General features: G+C 43.4%; 1 protein-coding gene across 1 annotated transcript; it reads left to right on the top strand.

Annotated features, from left to right (window-relative positions):
- Window positions 1-2,251: 2,251 nt before the first annotated feature.
- On the top strand, window positions 2,252-12,057 carry si:ch1073-228b5.2 (distal membrane-arm assembly complex protein 2). Its single transcript, XM_034167860.1, has 6 exons — window positions 2,252-2,281; window positions 6,144-6,334; window positions 8,104-8,184; window positions 10,199-10,338; window positions 11,173-11,335; window positions 11,439-12,057. The coding sequence occupies exons 1-6, from the start codon at window positions 2,264-2,266 to the stop codon at window positions 11,599-11,601; spliced, it is 756 nt and encodes a 251-aa protein (XP_034023751.1). The 5' UTR covers window positions 2,252-2,263; the 3' UTR covers window positions 11,602-12,057.
- Window positions 12,058-12,260: the final 203 nt, after the last annotated feature.

Genomic DNA, 12,260 nt, shown 5'->3' with positions numbered 1-12,260 from the left:
GCGGTCCCTCTGTGTGTAGAGTGTGGACTCACATGATGATTTCTTCTTCACAGACTCGGTTTGTCGCGGCCACCTGGGGGGTGTCGGCGGGGGTCCTTGGGTCCGAACTGGTTCTGGCTCCGGACCGTTTTGTGCTGCTGGGAGCACACCGCAAATCCGCCACGCCAGACCCGCGCACTTATTTGTTTGTATTTTTTCACATCACTGTTATGTTTATTAAACTCTGTTATCCTTTGTACCGTGCTCTGCTTATTTTATACTGGGTCCTTCAAACGCTGGTCGGTTCTCCGGGCTGCGTCCAACACATAACAAATAACAGTGCTTACTGTGGCTGCACTGAGGAGGAAAAAAACCCACGTTCAAAACTGATGCATTGGATGAACTCAATTCAGTTACAGTATGAGCAGGATTTCCATCCAATAATTATATGTAGTGCCAACTCACATAAAGCACATCCATGCAAGATCATTTAATTTAATTTAGTTAGGACTACATATATTTAATCGGATGGAAATCCTGCCCATAGTTTATCTAATGAGTCATTTGTTTGAGTGCAGTAAGAAATTGTCAACAGGGCACTCACCCACTTGCAGCATTATTTCCCACAGGATGAATTATGTAATGCCCAGCGATCAGATATGTGCATTATCCAACACACAGGTGCTGCAGTGTTGAGGACCCCAGCAGCTGGAGAAGGGGACACCCCCCCCCCCCTTCACCTGGCTGCAGCACATAGATGGTTACTGTGGAGAGGTGGGCATAGACTGACTGTTTGCTTGAGTGGACTATCAAAATGGGAGGGCAATGAACTTGGTTCCATGCTTATTAGATTGTCAAATTCAAGCTAATTCATGTGATACACAGCATGCTGGCTTAGCGGTTAGTACAGGTGCCTCACAGCAAGAAGGCCCCAGGTTTGCTTCTGACCTGGTTATGTGTGGCGTTTTAATGTTTTTTTTTTCTTTTGTTATTTTCTTATTGCTATTTCATCATCCACTGTTCAGTATTTTCACTGATGGTTTTTAAAAGCATAATTTTGCATGATTCAAGCTGTGCATGTTATTTTTCCACTTGTGTGAAAAAAACAACAGTTAATGTTTTTGCCAGTGTTTTCAGGAAAATTAAGTTGTTAGTGATTTCAGTTTTAATGAAATTCATTTTGCGGCCGGTGTCCCGTCGAGATGAGGTGCGTCGCGCAACTGCACATGTGGAGATGATGCAACTCGCTCGATGTGCAACTGCACATGCGCATTTTGTTTTTTTTCCTCTACCCACCACCGAGAAGTGCGCTTCATCTGTGGAGGTGGAGAACAGACACACTGCTTCACTTTAAATGCACAAGTCCGTTTCAGACGATCAGCACAGACCCTTTCTCTTAAAAGGCTTTATTTTACTCAGCATGTGGCTTTGTAAACTTGTAGCATCGCCTGCTACATTGATTAGCAATTACATTAGTTATGGACATGCTCTATGGTCTTCTTATGGGATTTTTATACATTTACTTGCCCATCAAAATAAGCGAACTTCGTCAAGTAATTTTTTCAGTGCACGCATATGCAGTTACGCGAGGCACCTCATCTTGACAGAACACCGGTTTTTATTTCCACAGCCTTGGATCAAAAGCATAACTACAGTGACACCTAGTGGTAACCCTTATTATCAACAACTCACTTTCTTTGGAGTCGTAAAGTTTTTCCTTTACGGCGTGACGTTGCCAGATTCATTCATTTTAAGCGTCATAAGGCTAGTTTCTCAGCATACACAATGACAAACGATTTAAATTTTACATCGACTTTTTAGATTAAAAAATATTCACAGCCACAAACAAATATTTACACATTATACATTTTCTTTGTAATACGCCTAAATATCAGTTGTGTTACCATTTTGTCTGGCATAATTCATGCCCAACACGCCACAATCTGAGTTTTGAAAATACAAGGTTGTACAAACAAAGTGATTTTTTTTCATGATTTTGTTTTCTTTAAAATCATGTCATCGCTTGACCAATACTAAATATAATCCATTAATTGAGCAAAGCAGATGGGTAAATATTATTTATATTGTAGTTATTAGCGTTATTAGCATTATTGCATTTGGTAGTATTTTTTTTATTAGTATGGGTATAATCGTAAAATATGGATAATAAAAATAAACTGTCGGAGGCGGAGCTCAATTTATGTTTTCGGTTTTCACAGACACGTTGCTTGTTTTCGACCGTCAGATGTGGCAACACTTGATTTTTTTTTTTTACTGCGTTGTCATGGCGGCCTCCTTAGCTGTAAGTTGTCCTTTATAAGTGAACCACACTTTCTTTAAAATTACAATTTAGCAGTTTTCCTTAATTAGTTGTGAAGCGCTTTTAGTAATTAATGTTTTTTATTCATTTGATATAGCAAAATTGTGCTTGTTCCAGTTTCTCAGATATAAAGAATTGCGCTCCTTGTGTTTTGATTGTACATCAAGAGTGAGCGCCAGATCTTTGCTGAAAACGTCAGCAAGATCGTGGTACTCCTTTGGCACCGCCGATAGATTGGGGGAGACTTTAACCTCCTCATTAGCCGTCGTGCCGGGAGGAACCGAGGATCCTAAACACTCCCGGTGGCAGGTTTCGCTCCACTGCGTCACAACCCCAGACGGCCAATCTATCCGGGGATTGTGCTTCACCATCCATGGAAATCCCAAAATCACTCGGGAGGTAGAAGGTGTTACATGGAACACGATCTCCTCCCTGTGATTTCCAGACACAACCAAGGTCACTGGCTGTGTCTGATGTGTAATTAATGGAAGCAGGGTGCCATCTAGTGTTCGCACCTGCAATGGTGCCGGCAGAGCCACCAGGGGGAGCCCTACTTCCTTTGCCCATCCGCTATCCAGCAGATTCCTTTCCCACCCCGTGTCTACCAGTACTGGGGCGTGAAGGGTTAAATCCCCACAAAGGATCGTTACTGGGATTCGTGCAGATTTGCGGGGTTTCCCCGCGTGCGTGTTATGACCCACCCTTAGCTCAGTTTCTAAGGACGGGCGTTGTGGTTTGACCGTTTTGGGGCAGTCCTTCTGCATATGCTCACAAGAGCCGCAGACAAAACATTCCCCGCGGGCCAGCCTCCTTTGTCTGACGTTTGTTTTTATTTTGGCCCTGCTCGTGTCCATAGCCTCCTCAGCAGGGGGAGCTGTAGCCACACGGAGCTCTCTGGCAGTGAAGCGTGGGGACGACGTCACCCTTTCGGAACCGGAAGGGGGAGGGACGGCTCGTGCCCGGTCACGCCCCCCGGCCTGCTCCCGACGATGCTCATTCAAACGGTTGTCTAAGCGTATAACCAAATCGACAAGCCCGTCGAAATCCCGCGGTTCCTCCTTGGCCAGCAGGTGCTCCTTCAGAACCAGAGACAGTCCATTTACGAAGGCGGCGCGGAGCGCAACGTTATTCCAGCCGGACCTCGCTGCCGCGATGCGGAAGTCGACTGCATACTCGGCTGCGCTGCGGCGCCCCTGTCTCATAGACAGCAGCACGCTCGAAGTGGTCTCGCCTCTGTTGGGATGGTCAAAAACTTGTTTGAACTCCCGTATAAACTCAGCATAAGACGTTAGGAGCCGTGAATTCTGCTCCCAAAGCGCCGTAGCCCAGGCGCGTGCCTCTCCTCGAAGCAGACTAATAACATAAGCCACCCGGCTGGCGTCTGACTCGTACATGACAGGACGCTGTGAAAAGACGAGCGAACACTGCATGAGGAAATCTGCGCACGTCTCAACACAGCCCCCGTACGGTTCCGGAGGGCTTATGTATGCTTCAGGGGACGGTGGGGGGGGGTCGTTGAACGACCAGTGGAACGTTTGTTACAGGCCCAGGACCAGCCAGAGGAGTGGCTGCAGCAGCGCCCTGATCGCGTGCTTCCACCCTCGCGGTGAGAGCCTCCACCCTCCGGTTAAGGAGAACATTCTGCTCGGCCACTAAATCCAGCCGAGCCGTGAAGGCGGTTAAGATTTGCTACAGCTCACTCAACACGCCTCCCGCTGACGCCTGCGCTCCTGGCTCTTCCATTGGCCGTTCAAACTCGGGTTGACGCCCCTCGGAGTCCATGATGATTGGCCGAGAAATCCTGTTGTGAAGGTGTCGTAGCACGGACCCACAACAGGGGGCGCAAATGAACGGACAATGAGTAAGCCAAAAAGTAACAATTTAATGTTGTGATAATACACAACTAAATTCACAGAATTTGCACAGTCAATTAACACCAGGTGACGTGTGGGCAGGCTCGAAGATAGAAGACCCCCGACGAGAGAGAAGCCGCGTCCCACACGGCTTCCACCACCAACGGCCTGAAGAACACCGGAGCCGCCAAGTCCCGAGTCCCCAGGTGGCCTCTGTCTTCGGCTGTCGACCCTGGTACTGCTGGCAGAAAGCAGAGATAAGATGTATGAGTGTGAGTCCGCACACTCAGTAATCCACAGTCCAAACACAGTTAGGAGGGAGCACCTCCACCTCCAATCACACACACTCGTGCAGCTCCTGGTCAACCACTTATCTGGGTTGGGGTGTGAGGCGAAGCCGTCGCTGTCACACCAAACGCCAATCCTCCAGATAAGGCAACACTCCAGGAAAACGGCTGCAATAGAAGTTCAGGTTATTACACACAAAGTGTCAGTCAGCAGAGAAATTACCTTTCCAATGGTAGTCGATTTCTTGGCGGGGAGGTGGAGTTGCAGTCCGGCTTATGTACTGGTGTAGATGAGTGACAGCTGTCACTTCCTCTGGGTCTGGCGCCCTCTCGTGCTTGGAGCCCACACTCCAAGCAGGACGCCCTCTGGTGGTGGTGGGCCAGCAGTACCTCCTCTTCAGCGGCCCACATAACAATAACTTCAATTTTCTTATGGATGTGGTCTAATATGTCAAAATAATAGGAGAAAAATGCTTTATCTAGCATATTTTTTGAGTAATAAGCACTTCAAGGTAGTAGAATTTTTTTTGTGTTTTTGATTTTCAACCATTTTCAGAGCCTTGTGAAGGAAAATGGCTACAAGATGTACAAAATCTGACAAGATTTTTTGAATTCTACAGGAAAAGGTAGCCCTAGACACTTACTTTTCAAAGCTGTGCATGCCATTTAATTGGGGCTATTCATGTTGGAAAGTGCACCGAGAGCCTCGTTTGGTAAAATTCAAATAATTAACATTATATTATTATAATTATTACTTAACATTATATTATTAATATAAAATTTCCAGGGGCTGTGCCTTCAACACTATTTGAGATACAGACCTAATATTTTGGGGTTTGACATTTCTCTGGTATAGGACCACCTATGATTTTTTTCATAAGAATCTGAGAGGGTGACCTGGGAGCTGGCGGGTGACTTGAGATGGACTGACCCTATAGTGTGATGACTTTGTTTGATTGAACACAAAAATGTTGCATCCTTTATAGTTCAGCATTTTATTGCAAATATCTGTAATAATATGGCTTATGTGGATCATCTAAGATGTGTGTGGGCTGGTAATTGCTTCTGGTGAAATTATTGTTTGATGGAATTTTGCATGAAAACAGTGTTAGCATTTGTAGCAGCTACTGATAGCTTCATGACATTAGGTCGTTAATCCACAAATACTGTGGAAATAAGTGGGTTATCATTTTTAATGCCCACATCAAAACAAAACAGTTATGATAACTGCCACTCATCCCCCCAAAAAGTGACATGATGAATGCCCGAACCGAGGTTAGTCTGTTATCCGTGCTTGTCTGTAAGATGATAACAGTGTTAGCATTTTGTAGTGGTTATCAGTAGCTTGAAAGTGTTAGGTCGAGCTAATCCAGGATTACTGACAAAAGCGGTCCTAATTTTTAATGACCACACCAAAGCAAAACCATTATGAGAACCACCACTCTGTTTCCAAAATATTTTAATAAGACCCAAACCAAGGTTAGCCTGTTGGCTGAGATTGTTGGTTTGCGGTTTTCATTTGTCCTGCCCAAGCCATATGGTTTCACCCATCCTCCACCTCTTTACCCATATATGGGCTGTGGATACACCCAGAGACAGGCAGACATACTGTACGTTAGACACTTTATATACAGCATCAGTGCAAATGTTCTTTTCTGGAGACCACTCTCACTGTTTTTTCTCACATCTGTCTTTCTGTCTCAGACTTTACAGAGATGCTGCCAGCAGTCAGCTTGCATCCTTGTTGCTAGGCGATCTTGGAGCTCAAGCCCAGAAACTCTACAGCCTCTGCACAAAAGGCTTCTCCTCTACCTCACTCAGCATTACTATGATATAGAGATATTTCTTGGGTTGGGGTCTAAGTGGAAGAACAGGGAGCTTCGACGCAAGAATATGTAAGAAGGTTTTTCTCTGCCTTGAACCTACAAATAACCTGTAGGCATGTGTCAGGATAAACTTTAAACGTTAATGATTCATAGCTGCTGTCCTTGAGTAGAATTGACAGACTGACATTTGAGACGTTTTTTAGGTAATCGATACATACCGTTAACTATAATACAGCTCATATAAAAAAAATCTTAAGCTATTAATAAAAACCCTGTTTTCTTATTCAACAGAGCAACAGTTTCAAACACCTGAACATTTCAGCCAATTTTTAAATTCATTGCTAAAATAAGATTTTCTTAGCTTTTACTGAAGCCTAATTGTGCATTTTAAGTGTCTTTGATATTGGTTGTTTCAATGTTTTCAAATTTTCATTTCTCAAAAAAGTATTTTCTTGTGGAATTTCAACAACAATTTGCCAGAAGGTCGAAGTTCAGTCTGTTTTTTTTTTTTTGTTTTGTTTTGTTTTGTTTGTTTTTTGAAAATCATTCTCTGTTCCACTCCACCATGATGCCATGACTGGTGGTACCACAGACAAAAGTTCTCCAGTTTAAATCCTTCAGCTATGTCATGGGTGTCTTGATGGCTTCCCTCACTAGTCGTCTTCTTGCATGGTCCAGAATTTGACTGGAGAACTACCTACTCCACACAAATTAACCATACTGTTTGTATTTCTTAATGATTGTTGTAACTGAAATTCAAGACATACTGAATGACTTGGAAATGTACATAAAAAGAAAACTGGCTGTAAAGGTGATCATTTCTAACAACCATAATTTGTAACAACCAACTTTTATTTATTACCTCCACCAACGATCGGGCCTTCTTTGTTGTTGGGCCCAAACTTTGGAATAAATTGCCCCCTGAAATGAGAATGATCTCTGACTTAGAGTTTTTAAGTCCAGGCTCAAGACGCATTTGTTCAGGCTGGCTTTTAACACTCAGTAGCATGATGGCACTTTACTTTATGCTATTAAATGTTTTTATGCATTTTTTATATAATTGTTTTTGTAATGGTTTTACTGTTGGATATTTGTTTTTAATCATGTTTTGTTTTTTAAATTTTGTTGTAAAGCACTTTGGTCACTTTGAGTGTTGTAAAGGGCTCTAGAAATAAACTTGATTGATTGATTGATAACCAAAGTTCTGTGAAAATTATCTGAAAAAGAATTCAGAAACCCAAAAACAAACTGACACAAAAAACTTCAGTTCAAGTGCATAAACTAAATACATATTCTTGACATTTGATCACATCTAATTTAGCTTAGGTAAAGCCATTTCTAACCAGCCATTTCTAACCTGCTTCTCACAGATCTTGAAAATTTTTTCCAAGGTAAAGATTTGTGGAATTGGGAACTATAGGAATAGTCATGACTGTACTTACTGTAATTCCTAAATGGTTAATATAATATTTTTGTTGCACATCCTTTTTCTTTCATGTCAGCTCTATTGTGGTTGTGTACAGAGGCAAAATTGCATAAATCGTTTCATTGTCCAAAATGTCCAAAATACTTATGGACTTGACTGTAGCAAGGCAGAAGTCCTCACAGATCCTGACCTATAGACACTTTGTTGTCAGTCACTGTACACGTCTGGGCTGTAAATCAGTATTTTGGATCTGATCTGTGTAGATTATAATACATTACCAGTGCTTTTGCATCAGTTCTCTGAAGTACAGGTGGTAACAAGGTGACACTGGTGCATCCCAGATGTATTTTATCAGATTTGCCTTGACAATCCGCTGAGGATGATTACTTACTTTTCCTTCTTTCTTTCTCAGGTATTTTGGCTACACTCAAAAGTTTTATGGACCAGACATAGCAGCAGCTCATTTTGTCTTGAGTCTCAAAGGAGGATTTAGGTAAGTAGCTTGATTCTTTTGAGAACTGTAAGGATGTAGGATCAGGTCAGGTGGAGCATCCACCACACCACAGAACTGCCACAGCTTGAGGATAGCAACCACACAGGCAGACAACTGGTCCATCCCAACCTTGCAAAACTAACCATCTATCTGCTACAGCCAGCTTATCGTGTGTGTGTGTGTGTGTGTGTGTGTGTGTGTGTATATATATATATATATATATATATATATATATATATATATATATGAGGTCTATTAGAAAAGAAACCGACAGTTTTATTTTTTAAAAAAAACTATATGGATTTGAATCACGTGTGATTACATCAGCCAAGCTTGAACCCTCGTGTGCATGCGTGAGTTTTTTCACGCCTGTCGGTGACGTCATTCGCCTGTGAGCACGCCTTGTGGAAGGAGTGGTCCAGCCCCCTCGTCGGATTTTCATTGTCTGAGAAGTTGCTGAGAGACTGGTGCTGTGCTTGATCAAAATTTTTTCAAAAACTGTGAGGCACATCCGAGTGGACACCATTTGAGAAGTTAGCTGGTTTTCTGTGAAAATTTTAATGAGAGATTTTGGATTGTTTCTATCGCTGTAAGGACTTCCCATGGAGCGGGACGTCGCGCAGCGCTCCGAGGCGACGTCGTCATCCTGTTTCAAGCTGAAAACCTCCTAATTTAAGCCTCTGTGGACCCAGGACGTTGTGAGAGAACAGAGAACTTTCAGAAGAGTTCGGAATCAGCAGTTTATCCGGACATTCCACTGTTAAAGGAGATTTTTTTTAATGAAGACGTGCGGATGGATTAGCGCGTCAGCTCGCAGCCGGCGCAGCGCGCCCGCCACAGCGGTAAATTTTAACGGCTGATGAGAGATTTTGGTCTGGTAGTGTCGCCGTAAGGACGGCCCATGGCGCCTGACGGCGATCTGCGCTTCGAGGCGGCAGCGTCTCACCGTTTCAAGTTGAAAACTTCCACATTTCAGGCTCTGTTGATCCAGGAAGTCGTCAGAGAACAGAGAACTTAATAAATAATAAATAATAAGAAGAATAAACTCCTCATGCCGAGTTTATTCGGACATTCCATTGTTAACGGACATTTTGTAATGAAAGAACGTGCGGGCAGAGTCACATGTCGGGCCGGACCCGACCGCGGGGGGTCGCGACAGGAAAACACCTCCGTGTTGGAAACCTTAACAGGCAAGTTGGAACATGCCCAAGCTGTTAAACAATTTCTCAGTTACTCACTTGTTGAAAGCCATCAAAAGCCGCCTGAATTTTACAAATGGTTTTCAACACGGAGGTGTTTTTCCTGTCGTTGCGCACACAGATTTGTCGAGTCGTCACGGAAACGACTCAGCGAATTTGCGCGCACGTTTTTCATTAAAAAATGTGCTTAAACAGTGGAATGTCCGCATAAAGTCCTCATGCCGGCCTCTTCTGAATCTTCTCTGTTCTCTCACGATGTCCTGGGTGAATTAAGCCTTAAATTAGGATGTTTTCAGCTCGAAACAGGCCGACGACGGCGCCTGGAGGCACTGCATGACATCCTGCTTTGTGGGAAGTCCTTACAGCGACAGAAACACCCCATAATCTCTCATCAGCCGTTAAATTTTCCACTGAAAACTAGCTTAATTTCTCGAATAGTGTCCACTCGGATATTACTCACAGGTCCAGAAAAAATGTTGATAAAGCAACGCGCGCCGTCTCGAGCAGCGTGTGAAACAAAGGAATTCAGCCGAGAGGGCTGGACCACATCTCACTCAAGGCCTGCCCACAGGGAAATGACGTCACCGACACGCATGAAAAACTCACGCATGCGCACGAGGGATCAAGCGTGATTGGTGTAATCGCATGTCATTCAAATCCATATAGTTAAAAAAAATAAAAGGGTCGGTTTATTATCTAATAGACCTCGTATAGTCTCTTTTTTTAATCATATCACAGTGCAATTTTCTACCTTATGGCTTCATATAGCCCATTGGTGCACTGCTGTGATCCAGGTGTCTGTGCTGCATCCTCAGGTATGTTGGCCAGCCAGACTGGTTCCGTGCTAACCAGAGGGGCAAGTTCAGCTGGGACTTTTTGAACCACAAAGGCACACAGTTAGAAGAAATAGACATGAGCAACACAGTCATCACCTACAGAGGACTGGACAATCTGGGTATGTCGCTTTGTTTATTGTTCACACTTACCCCATCCCCTTTTTCCCTTCTCCGCTATTGTCATTTTTATTACCCCCGGGCTGGCAGCTGAAGGGGTATTGTCATGTCCTTCTTGTCTGTCCGTCCATCCATGTAATGATGTAAATACACTATCCTTGTATGGGCTAAGGGATGTTCATCATTTTGATGTCAGTAATATATCTTAGGATGTATCAGAAGCCTAATGAAGATTGGTGACCTTCACCTATTCTCTTTGGATGACAGGTCAACTTGATCAGTAACTAAACATAATATCACCTGAACAAGTTATGGGATGTTTATTATAGTCACGCCATTGATGCATGTTCGGGTGGACAAATCAAGTCAGGGAGTATGCACCGGTACCATGTGTCACAGCATCCACCACACTACAAAACCATCCCGAGTCCTAGATGGCTATCACCCAAGCAGACAACCAGTCCACCCCTTTCTCTTGAAAATAAACATTCATCTACCATAGCCAGGTGAAACGTTGGCATTCCCTTGGCAGTCTCCAGCCTCCAGAAACTGAGGCACCTGCATGTTAGATCTTTCATAGAAAAATTTGCCACAAGAGAAACACGGGGTGGACAAGAAGGCCTTTTAAGATTGTTGGCCTTGACCTACTTTTTCTGGGAAAATACATCATATTCCATCCCCCATGTTGTATGCCACATCAGCTGAGTGGTTCTAAATGCTAAAGCACTTTATGTTCTTCCTCCCTGCAGCAGTCTTGTGTATCTTTTGTTATTTTAGTTATTTTTCAGCCCATTGTGTGTGACTATACTTAACAAATCTTCTGCGTTGTTCTTCAGAAAATCAGCGAAATTTAAAGACTCTGTCTTTACGAGGATGTCCGAACGTGGATGACTGGTTCCTGGCCAGGCTCCACATGTTCCAAGAGTCTCTGGAGGAACTTGACATCTCTCACTGCCCAAACATTACCACTGGTGGCCTACCTGCCCTCAACAATCTCAAGTAATTTAATTGTATATATACTGACTCACAGACTGATGAGTATTACCAAAGTGCTGCTGCTGCTTTTGTGTTAAGTCAGATCTATCCTGTGTATGTGCTGCAGGACACTGCGACGTCTGGATATTTCATCTCTCCCTGGAATACAGTGTCCTGGGTTGGTAATCATCCTGCTGGAGGAGATGTTACCACATTGCCAGATCACTGCTACTGGTTACAAACACACTGTGGTTCAAGAGGACAGAGCGGGTGTGGAGGAGAACATGTAAGCTCAGAGACATGAGAGATCTTCATAGGTTCTCTCGTTTCTGATGACCCAAGACCGTAGCCAGATCAGGTTCAAATCTCATGCTGTTGCTTTGGGTCTCATACTTGTGTATGCGGCCAAATGACCCAATGGATTGGACTGCACTCTGTCAGTGCTGATGGTGTGTGAGGGGAGCAGAATGTGAACAGTTGTGCAACACACTCAGTTTACATTTTTGTGTGTGAAACCGTGACAGGAATGCCAATAATCGAGGACTTTGACCATGTGAGTCTTGGACAACACATAGGATGAACCAAATCTATTTCGCAAACATGAAACCCCACCAGGAGAAAATCTATCTAGAATGTGCTGTGACTATTGAAAACTTCTCTCTGACACAGACAATCCTGTTTAACAGAGAGACTGTGGATAATCTTTCTCAAATGTTGTTATGAGGGAGAGATTATGTGTAAATCTGTAAATTTGAAACAATTCCACTTTATCTTCATATGTGACAACTGGTTTGTGTTGTGATGAAAGTATTTCTTTTTGCCTGTCTTTTTTTTTTTTTTTTTTTTTTTTTTGCTCGGGATCACCACAGAAAATGCAATATCAGATATATACATACAGTAGTGTTCAGAATAATAGTAGTGCTATGTGACTAAAAATATTAATCCAGGT

This window comes from Thalassophryne amazonica, chromosome 4 (assembly GCF_902500255.1).
Source record: "Thalassophryne amazonica chromosome 4, fThaAma1.1, whole genome shotgun sequence".
Lineage (NCBI taxonomy): Eukaryota > Metazoa > Chordata > Actinopteri > Batrachoidiformes > Batrachoididae > Thalassophryne > Thalassophryne amazonica.
This window is presented reverse-complemented; position numbering and strand designations above follow the sequence as displayed.

Coding starts and splice junctions, on each gene's coding strand:
- si:ch1073-228b5.2 (XM_034167860.1), top strand. Junction 6,335..8,103: donor GAGCTTCGACGCAAGAATAT/GTAAGAAGGTTT, acceptor TTTCTTTCTCAG/GTATTTTGGCTACACTCAAA. Junction 8,185..10,198: donor AGTCTCAAAGGAGGATTTAG/GTAAGTAGCTTG, acceptor CTGCATCCTCAG/GTATGTTGGCCAGCCAGACT.